The sequence below is a fragment of the Bacillus rossius genome, chromosome 1 (genome assembly GCF_032445375.1).
Source record: "Bacillus rossius redtenbacheri isolate Brsri chromosome 1, Brsri_v3, whole genome shotgun sequence".
Lineage (NCBI taxonomy): Eukaryota > Metazoa > Arthropoda > Insecta > Phasmatodea > Bacillidae > Bacillus > Bacillus rossius.
In genome coordinates, this window is record NC_086330.1 from 304,448,916 (window position 1) to 304,474,238 (window position 25,323).

The following is a 25,323-nucleotide window of genomic DNA, read 5'->3' on the forward strand; positions in this document are numbered from 1 at the left end:
ACTAGGCCAGCCATGAAAATAGTAGAGGCTGGATATTCTTTCAGTCGTTCAATAAATTACAAAATAGGTTTTTGATGTGACGTCTAATAAATCGATAACGCCAGCTGCACGCACGAAAAAGGATGATTCATTGTCCCATTACACTGTGTCCCATTACGCTCATTGTACGCTTGCGCCGCATCTATCTCTCTTCCACTCGATTGGAACAACCATTGATTTTAATTTTTCAAGGCACATTAAACTTGAAACACTACCATTCGTTTCCTACTTTCCTATCATCATCCTATCCTTAACAGAATAACACAGATTGGAGAAGTTAAATAGCAAACATGTATAAAAGTTATAGTTAAAATAATCTCTTTGTTAAAGTAATAAACATATTTGAAATAATGAGTGCAAATAAAAGTAAATTTATCAATTAAATTGTAGATTTCATTTCACTCCTCCTTTGTATCCATACAAAATAGTGGTAATTCAATAAAAATTATTCAATTTTATTCATAAAACTATGCAATCATTTCATCAATGTTTTGTTATGACGTCACGTTAAACTATCGTCCATAAACCGACTTTACAGACAACCTATTTTTATCACATTTTGATTTTTTAAATTAAATTAATATTTCGTTATCTTGAAACAAAATGTCATTGGTTACCATTTATTATGTTTCCATGCATTGTGGCAGCATTAGAGACACGATAGTGAAATGTTCTGGGAGACCTTCTCCGTGCCATTGTAGAACGGGCCTAAGTACACTAGGTGAACCACTAGGACAATGGAATCACAATAGCGCGACGGTGTGATGCAAAACATGCCAGAAACATACCGCGTTAATGCGAACATACGGATCTAACCGCGGGGCAACTAAAGATAAAAATATGTTGTATATAAAATGTTTCTTGCTGTTACATAAGCACCAAGCATACGACAACCATCAATGTTTGTTTTTTAAATTGTTATGTTTGAGATAAATTAGTTCCATTCAAATTTAACATTCTGTTCTAACAATCAACACTTGTAAACACATTTCAGAGTGTGCATGGATAAATTCAGTAAAAAAAACCTTAAAAATACAAGATTAATAATCTCATGCCCACTAACCAACTTTCGAAAACATCTGATGCGCATTTCATTGACGCCGCGCCAGTGACGCTATGGAAATTAAAAATATTTTTAATTTTAATCCTGTCGCTTCCGCCATTTTTTTTATGTTAAGGAAATTTTTAATTTTGGGCCTGGGAAGTCAGGGAAATTTTGTTACATATTTATGTGCACACCCTGCAATTTTCTTCAATAGTGTTTGTTGTGCTGCTCTTATGACACTTCAGGTGTAAGGACCTGAAGTCACATGAAGTGATTGCTTAGGGTAGTTTTGGAACATTAACAGTTACTGTAATTGTGACTTTTTGGCTCAGTGGTTAGGGTTACCAGAGTGTTCCAGGTTCAATTCCCAATCAGAGATTTTTCACTTGAGGAAGATTTCCTTTCAGAGTTCAGGACCGAGTGTTATAGTCCCTTCACGCCATGCTGTGGAAGGCAATTGGGTACCACAGAGTCGCTCTGCCGTGAGCCTCCATAGTTTCATGTTTACCATCACCGTGGTGTAACCTGGGGGTGGACATGCTCAGAACTGAGCATCAGGACTTGTCATAATAAATAAGAATTTTTTTTTTCATAATTTTTAATTAAAACTTAACAGCATCACATTTCAAAAATCTCTGTAATGAGAATCATGTATTTTATATACTGGCGATATGTTGAATGTTTTGTTTTTAGGAACACTTAAACTCTAAATGTTTCAGTGGCAAGACTATAAGGTGGATAGCAAACCTTTTTAAGTAAATACATAAAAATAAAAAACTTCACTTAGCTCAACAAACTAGCTCATTTAATTCAGTTTGAAACATTTTACCACATGTACAGTTTGTGGTCTTTAATTGGGCACGTTCTGTAATACGGCACAGATCAAGCCGCTCTCGTTAGGATTTCCTGGTGAATGTGTTTTTTCAATGAAACCAACATAACATCACAAACGCACTAAAACAGTAACACTTGTGTGTAGTTTTTTTCTTGACATAGAGCAGCTTATAACTTGTTTTGAATATCATTCTAATGTTTGTTAATTTATACTTGGGATTCCCATTAAAACTGTATTGACGTTAAGTAACCTGACTTAGTAGTGGCCCCAAATGTGCTGAATAAAGATCCTTTACTATACTACGTACAACCCGTGAATTAAAAAGGTATAACACATTAACCGTATAATCTTGCCTCTAATAACATAATCACTTCACAAATATTTTTAATATTTTTCTAGAAAGTTGAGGAATAATCTCTGATGTTTTGGTTGACATTGCAATCTCAAGCTTCAAGGTAGCAGTAGCCAATTACAACCCTGAAGCCAAAGATTGCAAAACTGACTGAAACCTCAAATATAATTCTATAACTTTTATGTATCTAAAGACCACAAGGCATCATCTTTCACAAAACCAACAGCTGCTAACTTTTAAGTCACTAATTATTTAATTATTCATTTGGCTTAGTAACTTTTTCTGAAGGACTAACATCAGCCTTCAATTCGACAGCACACATGGGCAGTGATACTCGCAGTCGTAACAAAAATAAATTTTAAGATCTTACATACTTCTCATTAAAATGATGACCTCACCTCATATCCACTAGTGATTGGTCTGTCAGTAGCTGAACATGAAGAATAATGTTTGTCATTTCATATTTTATCAATGCAACAATAATTAATTGATATAATTAATTACCTACATGAAAACTACATTAGTAATTAATTAAGATTTAAAATAAAACTAACAATAATACAAAGTATTCCTAGTGCTGAATATACTTCAAATGCTTTCAACTGCCAGAAGAAAGACTTAATGACCATGACGAATAGTGAAATCACAATAGCACAATGCAACAGCAAAGTATCATGTCAGTATGAACATGCTATTTCTACCTAAGCAACGAACAAAAATTAAAGAATTACGTATAAAATATTTCCTGCCATTATGTACACAGCAAACATACGACTACCATAAATATTTTAATCGACTTGTTTAAGAGAAAAATATTTAATTCAAATTGAACATTCATTGTACACAATTCAATAATTTAAAAAAATAAATAAATAAACTTTTTAGAAAATACACAAATAACTGTAGTATTACCGATGCATTAGTCTAACCATCTATTGGGAAAAAATTCCTGATGATCATTAGTAATGTCACGCCTGCAATGCGATGGAAATAGAAAATAATTTTAGTTGAGAAATCTGACAAGTCTGCCATTTTTGTCCTGCTGGCATAGAGGTGTTGTAAGAGGTCAGAAAAATATTTTGTTTTGTGTCCATTGCATTGAGCTATTGTGGTAATGATTGCTGTTGCTACTACTACAGTTAATAATAATATTCTCTTTAAGTTACAACTTGAGGAGGGTAATCTGTTGAAGAGTTATGCACTAAGCTAGACTTTGTTGAAGACTAATTTAAAATATAAGATTATGCTTAGTTTGTATTTTTGTTATTTAATAATTAATACATTCAAGTTAGGTTTTATTTCCCTGTAACTTGATGTTGGCAGTTGTCATCCAGAAACTGACATACGTGACCCCATCACCGACTACGAAAAGAATGATTGTAACTTGTAACACGACAATTAATTCATTACTAAACACCTTAAGATCACAGTACTTGGGAATGCAGGACAAAATAACTGGGATAATAATCACTAACTAAATGCTAAGTGCTGCCTATGCTCTTGAATCGCTGTACCCTGTGAACAACTCAAGCGTGTCTTCAATGCAGGTTTCGTTCAGTTCTTGGGTCTGAAAACAAAATACAACCATCTGCACTGCATGGGTGGAGTGCCAACAGGCTTATTTTATACACTTATAGTGGTCCAATGCTCACTTAGTGTTAGCGATGGGCTGGTCAAATCCTCACATCATCATGTGTTAACTATTTTAAAGATTTTTTTGTTCAAGGAAAAGAATTTGAAGAAAAATATCTGAGGAAGGGAAGTTCAGAAATTTAACCACCAGCATATGTGTTGTTGACAAGGACCCTATTATTTAGCTCTACAGAAGCTAACAAAGAAATTTTAGTCTTTGCCATAAGCTACAATGCTCTTTTTAGAATTTTACAGGGAATTATTTTGACCACAGACAAAACATTTTGGTTCATAAATATGTAAATATATATTTTTTATTTAAATATGGGTTAAATGTTTTTCCAAAACTTAAAATTTCTGTGCTTTTGCTTATATATTATTTTATTCCTGACTTAAAATAATCAATTCAAGCTTCTAACTGAAAATATAAGTGGATTTGACCTATCATTACTTACATCCAAATGGCGAAGCATTGCGGAACGCAGTAGGAACGTTAAATAAAAAGATTATTAAATCACTGAACAGTCCTGAAGTTAGACATGGAATGCTGAACTTGTCCCAACTTAACGAGGTTGTGCTGTATGAGGAGAAGTAACCCAAATGTTTCCAGCACATACCACAGGCAACAATGCAATTCTATTGGCCCATCTCCACTGACCATATAACTTCTGCTTCGGATGTGGCAATAGGCATAAACCATTTATGGCTTATTTCAAAAACACCTGGCTAGTCCTACATTGCTTTTGTTTTCCCACAATGAGCAGGAATGTAACTCTCAGAGATTTTTGTTTAAGAGGCTTTACATTTCGAGGTCTTTTGAGCTCCTGACACACAATACAGAACACGAATAAAGAAGCACTTGCCTGAAATGACTTGGGAAACCAATAAGACCTAAAACAGGATGACTGGACCAGACCTTTTATCTGCACTTTTCATAACATCTACACTGTTGTGGGTTTTAAGACTGTTCATACGAGCTTGCACAAATTAAAGTTCATGGCAGATCAAAGCTTTTCAGTTCATTTTAATTAAGAAACTGAGTGTAATGATTTTATTAGTGGCCATTACAATACATTTTAACACCAGTTACAAATTATTTAAGATAGTAGGGTAAGATGAAGGTAAATCAAAATATGTATTTATATACACACATTATATGCATAGATTGATTTCAATCATGCCAAAATGTTGCTTATATATTTGGCAAAAATAAAAATATCTATTAAAGAATTAACAAATAAAAAAAGTATACAAATTTCTTAAGCTTCCAAATATAAATTTCAAATTTTTCTTTATATATTTTTTTACCTTAAAAATATTGTTCAGGAACGTGTGTTTTATTTATTTTCTTGGATGTCTCAGCACTAAACTAACCCAGCTTTTTAACATGAAACAAAACAGGGATTGAAGCCATACCTCCAAAGTGGAATAATTGTAGTGTACCGATACACGGCCCACATATAAATATATATTGTCAATAGAGCTTATTTAATTAAATATAAACTGTGTTTGAAGGGACCTAGTCAACAATGGTCCGCGGCAGTAGTAAATATTCGACTTTCGAAGTGCCAGTGTGACGGCGCATGCGCGCCAGCGCCAGGAGAATTAGCGGCAATCGGCAACCGACTGAACTTAAAAATGAGCCAATAGGAGAGGCCGCTGGGGACGCTCGGCGGAAGTATAAAAGAGCCTCCTGGCGATTTCTCGGGGAGTCGGTCCGCTGCACTGAGTCGAAGCACGTATCGCTCCGCTTAAGAAATTTTCGCTACCCGCGATTCCGGGCTGCGGAATCGCGATTTGAAGTTGAACGTTCGGTATTATCAACATTTGGGACGGTAATTATCGAATTCATCAACGCGTCCGCGGTCCGGGAAACGACTTCGCGCGCGCCGGAACTTCGCCTGTGTGAGTGCTCTGGTGACTAAAAGTGTGGGGTGCCTACTGGTGCATCTCAACGCACTTCCTGGGACAGCCGTCACGCAGTCTGGAGACCGTGGAGCCAGCGCAGCATTCTCAAGGTAAGGCGCGGTCGCCTTGAGTCGGCGCCAGCCCATTGTTGAACTGCAAACTCCCCTCATCTTGCGCGGTGATTCCAGCTACGAGACGTTATCGCAGAGACTGTGCCTCCTAATAGTAAATGTACGCGGTCCCCCCAGAGGTCCTGGGGGTAGAAATAGCCTACCAACAGAGTTTAGCCCGGAGCAAACCCCACCCTTATTGAATGTGTAGGCGGCATCTACGTGTTGTGTCGGATGTCAACAATAGAGACTGAACTTGAATTGGACTTTTGTCGAGCCGGGTGCCCTTCGTAACGTCCTGCAGTTTCAATAACATTATTATTTTTGCTAGTCACATTGTGCCTCAGAGAACTTTAGCCATTGTCAAATATAAGTCCAATGTTATGTTATTGTTTTTGCCTCAAATTCATCATTATTAAAATTTCTTGGAAAATCATATATTGTTTATTTGTATTACAGGTTAGTCTCCTTGATAATATTTTAAAATTATGACGAACAGGGCTAAGTAATGTTAGGCACTCGTGTATTGACAAATATCATCTACCATTCAGTCAGTCCTGTGTTTGTAAACAAACGAGGTGTTTGTTTACGTTTGGGTCACTCCCATCCAGCATAACAGTTGTCTGTCGTCTTATTATTATTAGTGTGTTACAGCACAGTAGATAATAATTTTTATTTAGAAAATTCTTGTACTTAAAACTTTTCCTGAAATTTCAAAAAGTAGTTTGTTTATAATTAGAAAAAATTTCACCAGTATGAGCATAATTAAAAAGTTCTTACTGTTATTTACCTATTTACCTCCATTTTACCCTATAAATGTACAAAATCTAAAATCATTGAAAAATCTGATCAGTTTGAAATAATCGTCCTTAAAATGTAAAAATTAGTATTAATAAGTAGAGAAAGGGCTGCATTTTTAACAACACACACACAAGTCAAACGTGTAGCTGTGATATGGGTAAAACAGCATATGCACAGCCAGTTCAAAGTTTAATAACTTTCTCAGTGCTGTGCACTGATTTATGTTCGCAGCCAGTACGAAACTACCCCAGTGGCAAAGAGAAGTGTATCGTAAAAAGAATGTTAAAAATAATTAAAATTTAAAATAAAAAATATATATATTATTTGTAAAGTGATTTGATTTCAAAAATTTTTTGAAGTGTATTAAAAGTGTAAAGAAGTTGTTAAAATATATCAATGGGTGTGATATAACAAGCCATGTTTTATGTTAACATGTGCACAGTACCCTGCAGGATCTGGAATTTTATTTGGTATTTAAAATAAAAAAACAATAAGCAGTTTGCAGTAACAGCCAAAATACCTCAAGAATATACAAAACCATGTACAAGTATTTATTAAAATCTTAAGTAAAATTGTTTAAAATAATATTTTCCCACTATATCTGTTCTAATTCAATATTTGTATTCAAGAATAATTTTAATACTGGTACTCGTATTTAATTTAAATAAAAAAAAAATTATTTGAACCAAAAAAAAGATATTTGCAAAAGCCCATAAAATCCAAATGGGAAAATAAAATGCTTGTTTTAAGTTAAAAAACTGCAGAAAAATACCTGACTAAATTCTAGACTGTAAAACTGAATGTTTTAACAAAAATGAAAGTTGCAAACTAAGCTTTTGCTGTGTTGAGCTGTGTGTCTGCTGTTGTGAATGTAGCCCAGGCTTCAACACACTGTATCCAGTCGAAACATAAAGCAAACACTCGCTTACCATGACTGTCGAGGTCCCGGGAAACGAGTCCTGGCTACACAAAGCACACTGGGTAAACACAGCAAGCCTTCACCCGGGTGTGATCCTCCCGTCTCGGGCGAAGGATCGCAGCTCGGCACATGTGTAAGATCTGCATGAAGCTGGCTACAGCTAACACGACACAGCATGCCTCTCGACACACAGCACATCAGGAGTCACACACATGATGTAGGTTGCTGTCTACGGCTCGACACAAGCATGTGTGTGTATGCATGTACTTTATAGGTTCATGCGTGTGTTAAGTGTTCTTGGTGGCCAAGATTGCTGACCAAGGTCATGGGTTCGAGCCTGTTGTAGCTTTGGAAGTACCGTTGATATGAGCCTCTGCGCAAAGCAGTGAACGTGTATGTCCATGCATATGAATACTCACTAGATACTGTATTTTTATAATTTCAAGTACACCTATCCCTCACTTAGCACGACTAATTTGTTCCTACAAATGCTCATGTTATTCGAAATCGTATTCTGAAGCATTAGTTTCCATAAATAGCAAGGCTAATTTATTTAATGCGTTCCAAAATTGTGTAGGAAAATATACTTTATGTAATATGAATGCATTGAATAACACTCAACTATAAAGATGTCACACCATTTATCTTTATATGCCTCCCATCGCACTTTGTATGACAAGTACGACACCGCGTAACGGGAGATACGTGGTTATGTACTTTATCGTCAATCAGCTGGCTGACTTGCCCGCCCGGGCGTGAACTTCAACTCATGTCGCTTATCTATCCAAACCATCCTTAACTGACAGTGAAACCGATATTACTCTTTGGATAATTACATTATAATTTTCCAAAAATTAAAGTGCTTACCGTGTCTTATCGCATAATCATGACACAATTTATAATAAGATCAAGTTTTAAAAGTAGGGGTGCGATTTGTATGCAAAAAAAAATTGTTGTTAGGTAAAGTTACTCATAAAAAAAATAACCCATTCATAGAAAGTACGTTTATTTAAAAAGTAGAGTATAGAAAAGCACGCCAAATAATTTAAATTAATAATTCATGCAACAAAAACCTTTCTTCAACTTTAAATAGAAAAACAAAATCTGTGACCCCAATGCGAGCCTGAACTAACGCATAACTATCGTCGTAGTACACACTACGAAAGAGTGCGGGCTATCAAATGTAGTAAACTCGGCACAAGACAGAGAGCGCGTGTTGCATGCAATCAATGAGATATCAATATCGATATTCAATTACGTGTGCGCTCCTATACGGGAAGCAACATAACCAAACATGAATGATGCCGAATAGTGTCTTTCTACATTTTTAAAAACGGTACACCACGGTGACACAGAATAACAGATAAAGGTTATAACGTTTAAAAACATCTTTAAAAGAAAATTGTGCGTACAGTTGATTTTCTTAAAACTAAAGTGCGACCAACATAAGCGTGGCATTCATGTAAATCTGCATGCCGGAATACTTCTAGTTTTGTCTCAAATACTTGAACACAATGCACACAATGCATTCTGAGTGATCAAGCACGTACAATTACCGGCAGATGAATGGGCAGACATTGCTTTTGTTTGTGTGAATTCCCTGCCACTGGCTAGACTGAGTTCACGGCCTAGTTTGTGGCCAGGCGACAACGGTACGGCACGGCGGCATACGCGCGGACGTAAAAACATTTGTTCCTTTACACTCCATAGCCGCAATTTAACCTGCCATAGCTGATGTTTGTACAACAGCCAATAGCGTAGACAGAACTGCGCGTGCATCTCTTCCCCCCTTCTTTGGCTAACTGTATTCCACGGCAAATCTGTTGTTTAGAGAAGTTGAAACAGACTTCGTGGCGTCGTGCCTTTTTTTTTTGCCTGTGGAAAATTCACATTAACTGAAATTTACAGACGTGCTATTCAAGACTGGGACAGTAAAAATCACATCGCGCTAAATGAATCTGTACAATCTGAAGACGTACTAATTGAGGGATAGGTGTATGAAAAATAAAATACTCAGAACGAGCTATGAGCAAAGAATTAGCCGCACAGAAAAATGAAGTTTTGCAGTCACTCAAGGACTGCTTGTAGCTGCAAGTTCTGGCACTGTCAGAAGACGGAGCAGACTTCGGTGCGCAACTAACCACTGGTGTCTCAAACCTGTATTTGAATCACAGCTCCAGTTTCTATTGTTCACAGTCAGGGATTACACTAGTGGAAAACATGTGGGTCATTTCTGACACTCTCTCTCACAAGAGTCCATCCCTCCTGCAATGCACTGTGTCATACTGTACTACCTCAAATCCTACAACTGCAAATAATGTGCATGCCATTGCAGAATATACAGTACTCATGACTGCATGTCAACTACACAGACACAAAAAAGACAAAGGAAAAATAAATAATTAAATTCTATAGTAGTAAAAGTGTATTTATTAAGTTCTTACTGAAAAGGATCATAAGATTTATGCAATACTAGAACAAATGGGCTTTTCTCGCGAGACTGGTGAATGAAACAAACAAAAATATTATTGTTGGAATTTTTGAATTTCAATTTAAATAATTATGTTACACGCTATGTATTATGCATGCTTTTGGATTTATTTAGACAGAAATTGGTTTTTCTGCCAAGCCATTTCACATCACTTTCAACCTGCCTGAGGCTCACCTATTTGTACGTACTTGTAATGTTGTGACTGTGACCCCTATCACATTGTAGTGCATGCAAAAAAAAAGTGATTAATTACTAATTATGACAGCTGATCTATTTTTTCTTGGATTTTTTTTAAATTCAAACCACAAACTGTAGAGTATATTTTGTACTACGTACTGCAACATGACACACGGCATTAATGTGGCTTTGTAGCATTTGGGGGATTGTTGTGACCACTACTACAGTTCTAGTCGCCACCTTGACGAATCAATTGTTTTCCCCCAGCAACCAAATACAAGAGAAACTTTAAATGGTATCTGTAACTGTAAAAACTGAAATCTATGTGTCCTTTATAATGTGTAAATTTGGATAACTCAAGATAGACACCATGCTGTCAAATTTATTGCTACAATATGTTGTATTGTTACTGTCACAAAATACGGTAATTTCTGCTTCCAAATTGTAAGGATGTGTTCTTAAACAATTTTGCCTTAACCAAACAATCCTTTAATTTGTTGTAGACAGCAGTTGGCTAATTACATTTTTACTAAGGGAGCACCACAACCCCTCCAAGGCCTTTAATTTGTGACTTGTCCTTTAATGAAAAGCTGCATTGTAATTCTGAGAATATCCTTGCAACTACCTATTCGTGATGTCACCATAAATGGCTGATGTGCTTTATTATGCAATTTTAAAGGATCAATCAGGCTAAAGGTAACTTTAAGAAGGTATTCGGAAATGCACGTTTTCCAAGTGGCTGATTTAAAAAGCTACATGCACACTCAACTTAGAACCAAACACACTATGACACAATGATTCACCTGAACAATCAAGCTGGGCAATATGCATTTCTAGATACCGAGTGATGGGTGATTAACTAAGAATTGTTTATGTCTAACATTCCACAGTGAAGAATCATACGGATTATGAGTTCACAAATGGTTCAAATGCACTCGGAATAAAAGGTCAGTCATATTTTCATAACACTTTCGACAACATCTAACAGTGGTAGTTTGTAATTGAGCGGATTTCAGTGATGGATATTATTTCTGAGGGTGAGACCTATATTTTTTAAATTAATACAAATGTTAGTCAAACAATAAAAAAAGGCATTCTAAAAATACATGAAAAATACATGTTTTTTTTTCTTTACTACTTTCAACACCTGTAAATAACATGTAAACACATGTATACAGGCTAAATGTTTTGTATATCGTAGCTGCACCATTTCTATTTGTAACTATATTTATTTTAGACAGTACACTCAAGTGCAACTATTTTTTTTGAGCAACCTTATCTTATTTCAAAAATTGAGTTTTTTGAAGAATGACTCAAACTCGAAAGGATGAAAGAAACTTTCGACTATATTTCATTTTAGTGTTGTTACTAAGGAGTCTCAAAGAGAAATCAAAATGAAATTGGCCAACCATTCGTCAAAATTTCTGCCAAATGGGTTGCTGCAAGAAAATTAAAGGTGGTTTCTTGAATAAGAATAAAATCTATTTGGAAGTTGAAGACACACAATTCCACGTGCATACTACCAAGCCGTGACCTACATCATTTCAATATGCTGCTCCTGCAGGAATACTTCAAAAACATTTTCAGGAGATATTATTCTAAATGAGCAACGCCAATGATGGAAACACTGCTCGCCGTTTCTTTAGCAACCTTGAATTGAATGCTCAGATAACAGGATTAAACGTAACACTCTTCAAGCAATTTAATGTATTAGTGAGAATATTATCTTGAGTTAAATTAGTGGAATTCAACAAATTTTATTTGGACATAAAAAAATTATCTCAGTCTATTCATATTATATGCCTGTAACTGTACATAAAATACTGGTCCATAGTACAGAGGTCATCAAAACTGTGATTGTTAAAATTGGGCAGCTTTCGGAAGAAGCCCAGGAGGCTAGGATTAAAGATTGTCCTAGGTTCTGGGAGCACAACACCAGAAAGTGTTCATGTATTACAACTAATAGAGACTTATCTTCCATGTTGGTTATAACATCTAATCCTTTGATCAACAGCCTCCGAGAGGTTCCTAAAGAGAAGACTGGTAAATTACGAAGTCTTGAAAGCTGATTATAGACCCTATGATAGAGCCTCGACTGCCATGTTCAAACCTAACACCTCGAAATGAGAAAGACTATCACATAACTGATACTCCGGATGATTCTAATGACAAAGATTAGTTATTTTATTATTATTTTGTATTCAATGTGTAATAATGTGTATTATAAGTGGCCTCAATTTGAAATTTTTGCTTTTAATTCTTTGATTTAATGGTTTTTAGGTTATTTTAGTTTTTATTTGTATTAACCTAAATGGTTTCTTGTATCAAATATAATAATTTTTTTCTCACAAAATTTCATTTTTTTAATGAGAATTCTCACTAATAAAATTTATTATTAATAAAAATGCTTCAACTCTTAGAATACTACCAAACCTATCAATATAAATGCTGCGATGCTGAAAAATAATTTTATCCACCTACACTGTTCGGATGAAACTCTGTGTAGCGATTAAAACAAAGTATCATTAGCACTTGCACATTAAAGGCACAAAACACAACTGCAACATGAAAGTATACACACAACATATGAGAACACAAACTATAACAACATTAGTCAATTAATAGAACATTTACAAAGCACTAGTAATTCACAGGAAATGAGATGAAACACATACTGCTATTCCAGATAAATAATAACAAATTTAGGATTAAAAACATTTTTTTCCACAGTATGCCTACTGCTGTCAACACCTCTCCAACAGGTTTCTGGACGGACTCTGACCATTCACGGCTCGATCAACATGATAAAAATAACACATTTTTTTAGGAGGCAGGCTACATATGTGAGGAACTGACTAGTAATACATGCAAGGTCATGCAACTTAGCACCATTTAACATTCTGATACAGTTATAAACCATACCCAGATCTGTCAAGTCATAAAAAAGTTGACATTAAAAATATTAAATTTATTGCCACCAACACACAAATTTAAAACCAAATTAAATAAAACAATTCTATCAGTCTTCATTAACAAATTATTAAAGTTGTATAAAAGCATTGTTAAATAATGCAAAGAAAATATACAAAAAGTAATGATAAGTTTTGTACTATCAACATGGTAAACAATATAGTTTTCTTAACAATAAGCTGCACACAAAAAGAAATTAATTTGTAACTTAAAAAACACATCAATATGCACTATACATATTTCACATGAAATGTCATAATTTTTGTGTAGGATATCAAAATATACACCATGAGTACTGCATTAAAAACACACACACAATAATCAACTTGTACGAACAACCATTATTTTTCCTGAAGTTAACATATTAAAAATATTTCTGCATTGTGTTACCCATCAACACATAGTATGGTGAATGTGTTTCTCAAATTATTTAATGTTATTAGTTAAGAAAACACTCAAATAATAGCTAAAATATAAAATAATAAATAAACTATACTATATAAACCCTATCCACAGGTAACACATATTATAAACCAATTTAATTTGAATAGTCGCACTCCACTCAAACAACAAACATGTCTCCTGCCTTGAGTCCAAAATATTCTATCGATGCCTCATCAGTCATCAGTCATTATGGATGCATGTTTTCAGTCAATGTTGTGAGACCAGTACTGATACTCAAAGATGTTATTTATCTCGTGATTACATTTGTCACAAAGCAAATTATTTTTGGCTGCATTATTTTCATCTGATTATCTTTTACCATCACATCACATGTCACGTGTTTCACTAAACCTGTATGATTTTTATAGTGGTTGGTCACAGAAAAAAGAACAAGAGACAAAATTAGTCAAACCTTTGAACACCTGTATCAAGCCCGATTCACCATTTTTAAATTCCTGTTCTAATCCTTGGTCCAGTCCGACTCTCCGATCCCTCAAAGCATGTTTCAAACAACAATGTGATTCAACGAATCGGAAGATCAGCCTGGACAAAGAATTGGAACAGAGAGTTAACTAATAGTGAACCCGGCTCAAGATAGAGTTAATCCAAATTTTACGTAACACCCTTTCCCAACTTTCATTTTTTGAAAAAAATAATTTTTTAACAATGTTTTTTAACAAAATTTACTTGACCCATATTTTAGTGGAAATATATCCCCCACCCCCCTTTTTTTAAGGAATCTTAATAATTCTTTTTTTTTACTAGCTGGCAGTTATATAGACCTTTTTTTACTAGCTGGCAATTATCTGGACCTTTTATACTAGTTGGCAGTTATCTGGATCCTTTTTTTACTAGCTGGCAATTATCTGAATTTTTTTTATTAGCTGGCATTTATCTGGACAGTTTTTTTTAACTTGCAGTTATCTGAACCATTTTTTTACTAGCTAGCAGTTATCAGGACCTTTTTTTTTACTAGCTGGCAGTTATCTGGACCTGCATTTTATTAGCTGGCAGTTTATGGAAGGAAAAACAAGCCAAGTACACATCTGCCGCAGGATCCTCTTTGGCAATTATGTACATAGCATATACTGCGACCTGAGGTCGAAGTAGCAGCCATGTTTCTCCTCGTGGAACGAGATGTTTTTACATGCATTTGATTGTCTGGGTAGACTGGGCAGTGGCGAACAAGGGATAAACGGGGACCGACATGCGGTGTGATCGCTGCTTGAGACTCGTTAAATAAATGTTTGCAACAGACCCTGTGATTTTACTACGCCTTATAAGGATTCAGTCAAACTAGTATTGACGCAACAGCTGAACAGCGTGTTTTTATAAGAAAATTATCACATGGGCAACAGCATTCTGCGGCATATTGGTGTGACAAACTCGCAGCCAAGGAAGTAGTACCCTTGGCCCACCGGAGACCGGAGAATGCAAAGCAGTGTCTCTGATCTTGCCAAGACCATGTATGTCTTTGTTGGTGAGATGCTAGGTTGCAAACACATATTTCATATCTTCTTTCCTCTTTCTTAAAATGCTATACAATCTTCCTACTGAACTCACAATCCACTAGAACTCTGCTCTGCGACAGACTTGTAAATAAATTACCCAAAAAAAAAAAAAAAAAAAAAAAAAAAAAAAAAAAAAAAAAAATTGAAACTCAGGCACTGTGACTGTTGGCCACCATAGATTCTGTCGTGTTCGAGTTGAAGTGGTCGGTGCGCGTCACTTGAACTTCGCGCCGCGCGGCGGGCTTCGGCGCTCCTTCCCTTCCTACCTTCCCCCCCCTCTCTGCGTCCAGTGCTGTGTTTGTCTTCCCCTCGTGAGGTGTCCGCGCATGCGCGTGGCGCCCTCTTGCTTAATTAAAACTAGGTGTAATGCCATGAAGGCTCTTCTTGTTCGTTAGCAGTCAGTCGGTGCTGGTCGTGAATTAAGCATGTAGTCAGATACTTGCTTTAGAGAGAGTGTGTGACAGCGGGGAGAATGCACGTAAGTGTTGTAAGGTGGTGACCCTTACAGTAATGTAAACGGTACTTGGTAATAGCTCTACTATAAATTCCATTTCGGCCGTCACCGTCTAAATTCTATTTGGCATTTATTGTTTTCCTTGATCATTTTTGTATTAGTACCATGCATAGTTTGTTTGACGTCTCTCCCCGTCTGGTCTACAGTCTTCGTTAGGACTTGTTTTTACGTAATGTATTTAATGTATTAATTTGTGAATTTTCCTTTTATATCATGCCTTATCATGCTTTACAGTAAGCTTATACCGCCTAGTGTAGGTTAGGCCGCGGTCGCCTGCATGTTCATTTGACGTTTTTGTATTCTCTAATGAGGCATGTTAGTATTCATTATCCTTGTGTGTAAGCGTTAATACTTAATTGTAAAATTTCTTTCAAGTATTTATCAAGTTAATATTATGTATTCAATCAAGCATTTAATCCTAAAGAAAATATAGATATGCGTTCACGTATTTTGCCGTGGCATGTGTACTAGCACTATCAGTATTAAGCATGTATTAATTATATGTGAAAGAATGATGTATTTGTATGATAACCACGTGAGGCCTTTGCCCATGATTAAACGAACTAAGTTAATGTAACTATTTGCTACTTCAACCTTTGCATCTATCCTTGGCTATAATTGTTAGATTACCTCTTTGAAAACCTTTTATTCAGCATAATTTATTCAGTATTTTTAGGATAGTGTTACACGCAGTTGAAGGTTCACGTGAATGTACTTCACCTGTTTACACTGTCCCATGAAGCTCATGGAAGCCTTCAGAGTCATTGCTTGATAGGCCATCCACAAAAAGCAAGCAATATCCAAATAATGCAGTTTGTGATCTCTCTTCTGAGAATCATGTTTGCATTTTGCATTTTATCCGGCTTTAAAAAAGTGTTTTACAACTCTAAAATGGGACATAACCAAATGGCGATAAGATGCAGGCCAACATCAGGGTTCTAGATACTTTTTCACTTCACGCTCAAACTCATGTTTCGTAGCAGAGCACTGTATCCCAGGTCACTTCTAATGCCTATACATTTTCTCCCGATTTAAGTTTAACTGCTAACATTATATAACAAAATATTGAGATCAACCCATGCGAAAACTAGAAAAAAACTCAACTTTCAAAATTAACTGAACCATATCATATAAATATAAAGTCCCTTCTACACAATAAGTGAATACTTAATTATTAAAAACTGCAATTTTCAGTTTTCCAAACACTCAAAAATAATTACTGTAAGATTGAAAAAAGAAAAAAAAAAGAAATTAATGCAAAATCAGTTATTTGAAAATTTAACCTCTTCTTTCCAATCTAGGGTTTCAGATCACAAGTCAGTCCAGTCTACTTCACCATACACATACACCTTATGTAAAATGTCATGTAAATGTAAAGCTGGGATAGTTTATAATGTTTAAAATTTAGTCACATACTTTAAAAGGTTTTCTTGGATACATTCCCAACAATGTTTGTGCAATAATCATGGAAGTCTCCTCCCACACAGATTCTCAAACTACTGAACAGGTGTGTTCACAGTGAACTGCGCACGGACGGTCCTCCCGTGTCTGTTTTCCTAAAATAGAGAAAAATAAACACTTATGACTGAAGCAAAGACAAATGGTTGCAAAAGACAAAATAACACATCAACTAGCAACTTGCTCATGCACCCTCTACACCGTCTCACCTAGTAGTTTGCTACTGTGTCATGGAAAACTAGCCGGGAATGGGTGTCTATTAAATGGCCCGCTAAATCTGGTGACGACTCACCCAGCACAAGCAGCAACCAGGACTACCGGTGGAGTCCGAGCTCACCCCTGGCTGCATTGTGGAGGGCATCGTGGAACCGCGAGGCCGAACATCTCTGACTTTGCAGGAAGAAACAAGTCACACCCTCAGACATTCGTGCTTATGCCCGCGGTGGAAACTAACAAACTCGGTGGCGCCCAGAACCTCGTAGCTAAACTCAAGAGGCACGTCAACTGGCGCCCAACGATGTACGGGGTGCATGACATAGGGTTTTCTACGACAGATGAGCTGCGTGTGTACCTCTGGAGCATGCATCAGTCACCAAACACATTTGCGATTTACAGTGGATAGTTAGTGTTTTAACATTAGGGAAGAGAACATGATGATACATACAGTTATATGATAAGAAAGTGCATTTTACTGTTAAAATGCAACAGTAAACAAATATTGCATCAAAGAGATATCAATCAATATAGAGGAAAAGCACAAATTAAAAAGCCAATTTTTAAAGATTTTACGAAACTCAGTTCCCAGATATTTAAAATATAATCTGCTTCCCACAAGTAACCCTGACTTAAATTCTGGAGGTCGTATGTTCAATCCCAACCAATGACAATGGAAAGGGATTTCCAGCCTCAAATACATTGGCAAGCATCAATGTGTCTTCTCCATAACATGCCTTTATGATTCCTGTCCAATGAGGTGCAGCAAGCGATTGGCCTACAGTCAGAGGCACTAAAAACCAAATATAATAATTGGATATCAGTTACCCTGAATAAAAAATATGATTTTTAAAATAACAGCAATTTTAAACACTAAACTTAAAATATATACATGCAGTCAGCTGATGAAAAAAACAGTGTCTAAAAAGATTTAGTTTCTTTTTGATATTTATGAGATACAAACCATGTCAAAAGAATAGTAACTCAGCCAATGGTAAATAGCATTAGTCAGTCTACAAGCCATGCTGTGACAGTAATTCAAGGTAAGAATTTTGATAAGAGCATTAAACATATATAATAATAATAATAATAATAATAATAATAATAATAATAATAATAATATAATACTAATTACATCATTCAACATTGTATAGGTACTTTTAATTTATTATTTGTGTGTATATATATATATATATATATATATATATATATATATATATATATATATATATATATATATATATATTACCATCATTATATTTATAATCAAATTAAAGCTCAAAACTAAGTTTTATTTTACATTTCATACAAATTTTACTTTACTTAATTGCAACATCATAATTTCGCCAATAACAAACATTTAGCAATAAACCTACATGGGCTGATTTGAAAGAATGCACATTTGAATAGGTGCATTCCTAATTCTTAGCTATAAAATAGTACATAATTGTCTTTTGGTCACAGAACTGTAGAGGAAGGACAGGAAATCACACGATGCGTCCCTCCACCAGCATGCACACTTCTTAAGCTCGTGGAATATTTTATTTTTCACGTGGTAAAGTTCTTGACTGCTTCAACTTATTAGGCACGCAACATCCCAACGAACACATGCACATGCTTACACGCAGCCAATATTCCCTACTGAGGCCATCAGAAAGAGAGGTCGGGCAATCTTGGCAGCAGCAGGCATTGTAAAACAGTAGGGATGGCAGGCTTACATTTTGAGGCAAAATGTATTCCTTAAACAGCTTCCAAAGTTGAAATTTATTTTTTATATTAAGCAATATATATTTAACTTAAATATGTAGCTGAAGCATTGAGTTACTGAAGCAATAAAAGCAAACTACTGGTATATTTTGACAACAATAAGTTGAATGATAATTCTGATTGTATTTTAATAAGTAGACTTTATATTGTGACTGTACATATATCATATTTTGCAGTACAATCTTGAGAAATCATCAACATTTTTACATCAACTAGATGAGCACAAGTCACTATTCAATGTGTGCTCAGAATTCAACCAGTGAAGCGCTAGAGGGCACTTTCCAGCCGTCACTTGTGCTGTGTATTTCCAGTGAGATGGATGCGTACACAAGTCAAGAGAAAGTGGAAATGCATCACACAAGCAGGTTTGTGGACTGCAGTGCGAGGGAAGCACAGGTACTGTACGACAACGTTTTCCAACAAGACGCGTGCCAGATGCAAGAACCTTTCAACGATCACACCAACAACTCTGCTAATTGCAGAGGGAATGCCGGGCATGCCAGATGTGTGTGCTGTCATTCCTACATTTCAAACATAGCATTTATTGCCCTTTAGTGCTTCACCAGTTCAGTTCTGAGCTTACACTGTAAGGTAACTTGTGCTGGTCTCGTAATGTATGTACCCCTATTTTTGAAATAGCCTGGCATGCTTTGCATGGTCTATGGACTTTGAAAGATTTGAGTTGGTTTATCTGCCTTTTTAAATGTTTTTAATATTAATTATAACCTTGATTTTGCATAGTGCTTATTTTATAAATATTGTTTTAGATTTTATTTTAGCTTTTTAATAATAAGACTTTTTATTTTCATGTTCACATAATTTTATCATTATTTGTATTATATGTTTATTAAATAAATTATTTATAAGTTTGAAGTTTATATATTTTTTGTAATTTATTTTTTATCTTTTTTAAAAAGCCTTTTGGAAGTACATTTATATTTATATTTAAGTGTGAGAACTGTACAGAAAGTTAAATACATTCCTGGAAGTTTCTGTATGAAACACAAGTTTTCTGTCCTTGCCGAGAGAGGGGCATTTGTGGAAGAAAAGGGAAATTCAGTGACGTATAGCGCCGCTGCGGGAAGGAAGTGCACTGGTGGGCAGTCAGTCTGGGCCGGGAGGCCGCCGACGAAAGACAGAATCGCACGTGGTTGTTTTCGCGGACTGAATTCATTGCACGTATAAACAATAACACTGTAGTCTAAACGTGCGTGGCTGCTGTTTAACTGTAGTACGCAAAAGTAGTGGAAATATGCTGATGTATATTTCGCGGTGATAACTTGTGCATGCATTTAAACATGAAAAGTGCGTTGGGAAAAGGTTGTATCAGTGATATTGCTGTGGTTCGTGATGACTGGAATAAAAGTGTGTGTCTTCGATTCCATGTGCTGGAGGGCGTAGGCCAATTTGCTGTGCCTATCAACACATCGCTGGGCTCAATTCTGTCTAGAAACCAGGTTACTGGCATATGTCTTGGGAGACGTATGTTTTCTTCACGAGAAACCTGAACTCAAGTAAGTGGACCTGTTCTACAGGATGTGTCGTGGTTTAAAACCAGGGACAATCAGCTAAAGTGGTTTCCCATTGGTTTCCCATTGTATTGCCGCAGCGCACCAGTTGGAAATAAATTTTGATAGAAGAATTGTGTTACAGTTCCCGGATGTGAAACCTATAGTAATTTTGCTCTAGATGGAATTTTGGCCAAAAACTTATTATGCGAATTCAAAAAACACCACCCTTTCTCAAAATGACTGGTTAACGACTGTAGGCCACCAAGAATTTATGCCATGCGTTCACATTTTATTTTGACCCGGGTCGAGAACTGTTTCAATGAAAGTTTTTAATTTATACATTTTTGTACCTTTTGTTAACACTATTTAAAGGTTTGTTATAAATTTTGCATCAGGCCGTATATTATTTGTGGTAGGTATGTTGGATATGTAGTTACGTATTAAGTTAATTACTTTTCAGAATTTATTTGCCATATGGCCATCATCTATTTTTTATGCACAAAAATTGAGCAGTAGCAAAAATGTTTGATCAAAGTTTGTTGATAGTTATGAACTTATATGTTAGTATAGTTTTAACTTTTGTTTCGCTGCTGAATCCGAAGGGAAAGAATTTCCTAATAATGTTTTTGAAAGATTTATAAATTGTTGTGCCTTTTTTTGTAAGCTCAATCAAAGTGGCACTTTCCTAAAAAGAATTTTCGGAATAACACTTTAATTGTGTTTTTGAGCACACCTGCATCAGGGAATAGCAATTTAGTGGAAATGAGCTTAAATTTAATTTTAAATTTTTTATATTTGGTGAAGGCCGTTCTCAGTAAGGAGTCTGTTTTGCAGTGGTTTAACCCTGGGTGGGAAAGCCAGTGCAATAGGTTATGTTGATATAACAAAGTTGCTCCACTTTTATTCCCCTGTAATTTTGAGGCGTTTAAGTATTTCTGTTAACCATCTGCAGGAGTTAATTTATGATTCTCTAGAGTTGACACATATTTGCCAACACCAATACACCACCATAATTTAATGGCAATGTATCTATATTTTTAAAGTCCTTAAAAAACACCAAGGGTATAGGGATCATTCAGAAGTTGCTATAAAGAGTATGTAACAAATATTATTTTATTTAACAAATAAACTGATGTAATGTATTCAACAAGATCTCATTCAGTTTTGAACATACATAAGTTCGACTGTATTTGTTATATAAGACTTACACTAAAAGGAAAATACATAACTTAATTATAGCACCTAAGATAAAATATTAATAAGAAATATTTACTGCAAAACACACATATATCTAACCACCATTGAATACATATTTGAACTCAATGAACTTGTAACATTTGCAGCATAAAAACACAAACTACATACAATGCCTAAGAGAAATCACAAATGCAACTTACGTATTACAACCCATTCCCCACATCGCAAATCTAAGCAATATTTTGGTATGCTGCCAATTTGCAGAAAGTCATGGTAATATATTATTACATGTCATTGCTTGGATGATTCCACACATTTATTGTTTTTGATAGGTAGCAGCCAAATAATTAACAGTTTGTGACAACGTAAGACTAGGTATTTATATTAAACTGCATTACACCTGAAATATTGATGCTTATTTCTAAACAGTTTGATTTATTTTTAATAATAATAAAGAAATTAATATGGGTGGCATGTATCAAAACTAGGTTTAGTAAAATATATGAACCCAAATACATTCTTTGCAAAATTAGTTATTTGTACAGTCAAGATCTTTAATACCAGTTTAATTTTTTAAACACAAGCATTTGTTCGGTGTTATTAGTCCAATTTTTGGAAATGCTGTTATTTATGAATATGATAGATTATATAAAATATAAGACAATATAATGGTTATTTATTCTATTTTATCATACTTAACTGTGATTCTGATTGTAATAAGAGCTTTATATTTCAAATAAAGTAATCTAAAATCTTGACATGGCCCTAAAAATTAGACACACTTAACTTAGTGATATCAAAGACCCAGGGAATGCTTTTTTTTAAAATGGTTATTAATAATATTGAAATTGTGTTTGGGAATGACACGGCCTGCTAGGTCATAGTGATGAGGAAACAAAGCCACCAGTAGAAACAGTTTACAAGGCCATTACAGGCGGGAGGCTGGGTAATAATGTTTCCTCGAGTTAGCACAACACAGCCGCGATTACAATAAATTTGTTTGCCAAGCGCCTCGCAGCTGGAGACCTTCATAATTGCTGAAGAGATGCAATTTAAGCAGGGCAGATGAGCAGAGAGAGAGAGGAGGGGGTAATGATGAATGAGGCGACAGACAGCTGTAAACGAGAAGGGGAAATAAGACAACGACGAATATTCAAAACAGAGGCACGGAAAGGATTCGCGCTGTTATGATAAAAAAAGTCAACTCTGTCAGATAGGGCTTCTTAAGCCACAGATAAGTCTGAGTCATCAGTTGCAGTTAGTCAGTGGGAATCGATGCAACACCGTTGCCAGGACGACGACTGGTGAGTGACCACGTCATAACAGTTCAATGATGACAGTTACGACCACGGCTATTGGCCAATGTAGGGAAAATAAGGCTTAACAAAAACTTCTCTCTCTCTCAAGAAAAACTTCAACAGTATTAGTCTCAAAGTATAATGTTGTCCAAAGTAATGTGACTAGCCCTGTTGTCCAGTCCTGAATTATTGATTAAAAACTGCTTGTTGTTTGTAAGTTACCGATTCGTGTTTTCAGGATTAACCTCTTCTTTGTATGCATCAGAAAAGGGACTCATCACCATTCGTTTCTTTTAAAAAGGTTAAAGATGAGTGGTGGAGAAACATCCCCTAGTATTCTGGTATCCACGTAGGGCCTTAGGGATATCATGAATCAGTTTATATATTGATCCTGGTAAAATTCCCCTCCATTCGCCTTCCCATCATCCATCATATTCATTTCATTATCACTTTTCCCATTTCCACTTTCCTTCCATATCCATATTTACAGTCGACGCAGGATTAGAAAGTCGACTGTCATAATAATATATGGTGGTTTCAATAAAAACAAAATAAATCAGGAAACATTTGTGTGTTCTGAGAACATTACAGAGTTAATAATGTAAAAATAAGGTAATAAGTGGTGAATTGTCAATCAGATATAATTAATATTTACAACCCACTTAATCCAAACAATTTGTTGTGAGCTTTATACTAAAACTAAAATGTTCATTCAATTTTTAATGTTAAAGAATAAAATTTCAGTGGTTTCGATAATTGAGTTTAAATTCGGTTTTATTTTAAGACTTCACTAGCATTTCAATGTTACACAGTGTATTAGATTGCATTTCATTGTCTTGGCACACACTGTGGTGTTATTTCAGTTTATCCTCTATTCAACATAAAAAATTGTTCCTTGTTATGTGGAACACGTGGCATTGATATGTACCTTAACCTTATTGATTATTATGGTAGAAAGTTGTTAGTGAGAGCAAAGAAAATTCTGGTGTAGTCACATAGGGAACAAGTTGAAGTAAGGGAAAAAAGTCTCTCAGAATCGCCATCTGCATGCAAACTCATACTATTAGATCACACTTGAAGAATGGATGACCACTAATTGCCTGAGAAAATACCCACGCAACATCTCAAGGATCAATGACACAGAAAACAGCCTGGAATGAGATGCGAAGATGTGAAGAGCTCACATTTAAAAACTTTTGTTTGAGTGGTGTACAAAATTAATGTGTGCCAACACAACTGAGTGTTCATAGTTGTAATAACTTACATCTTGTGTATGTATACAGAGCTGAGAATTTTTTTATAAAAAAAAAGGGGAGAATAGAATTAGGCCCATAAAAATATTAGATGAAGAATCATTTTTTACTTAATTTTAAAAACGGTATTTTCTTGTCATCACAAACAACACTGATGTGTTTTTATATATATATATATATATTTGTTAAGAAAAACCTACACAAACTACATATTCATCACAAATTAATAAGAAAATGTGTGAGAACATCCAAAATTAAAGGTTCCCTATCAAACATCAACTACAGCATAAATGAAAATTTAAGAGAACCAGCACACCTTTACTCAACATAGTTCATCACCCATGTATCGCAGTCCAAACACTTCATAACTTTGGGTATAAAACAGAGTGAACAATTTTTTACAACAGCATTACTATCACAATCCTAACATCACAAGTTTAAAGAAACTTAAAAATACAAAGAAACAAAATGTTTAAAATATGACAACATATTTAAGATTGGTAACTTCCATCCACAAATATAGAATTGACAGTTAGGTAACTTTCCATTATAATGCTTCACTCAAAGACACCTTCAACACAGCCAACAATCACCAAACTTAGAATTAATTTGGACAAGAATTTGTAGGTTTTTAATTACTGCAAACCAGATTAAAACTGATTCACCACAGCATTACTGCTACAAAGTATAATAAAGCATTTCTTCACTGATATTCTGCCAAACACCTAACTACAGTAAAGGATCTTTAATACAGCAACCACAGCCGTGCTGCATTATCTTACGCCAATAAGTTTTAAAAGGAATACTAAGGAAAACAATTGTAATACAGTAGAATGATATTCAAAACAAGTTTTTATTAGCTGCTCTAGGCAAATAAA

General features: G+C 35.2%; 1 protein-coding gene across 2 annotated transcripts in view; it reads right to left on the reverse strand.

Annotated features, from left to right (window-relative positions):
* Nucleotides 1-572: 572 nt before the first annotated feature.
* Nucleotides 573-25,323, reverse strand: part of LOC134527851 (glycerol-3-phosphate dehydrogenase [NAD(+)], cytoplasmic) — an 86,600-nt gene continuing 61,849 nt past the window's right edge. The window contains exon 9 of one of the 2 annotated variants that reach the window (XM_063360808.1): nucleotides 573-3,838. In XM_063360808.1, the coding sequence (XP_063216878.1) occupies nucleotides 3,826-3,838 (13 nt within the window). In that variant the 3' untranslated portion in view covers nucleotides 573-3,825. Of the gene's footprint in view, nucleotides 3,839-16,974; nucleotides 17,305-25,323 lie in introns of those variants that run through there. The other variant, XM_063360809.1, reaches the window with a different exon arrangement.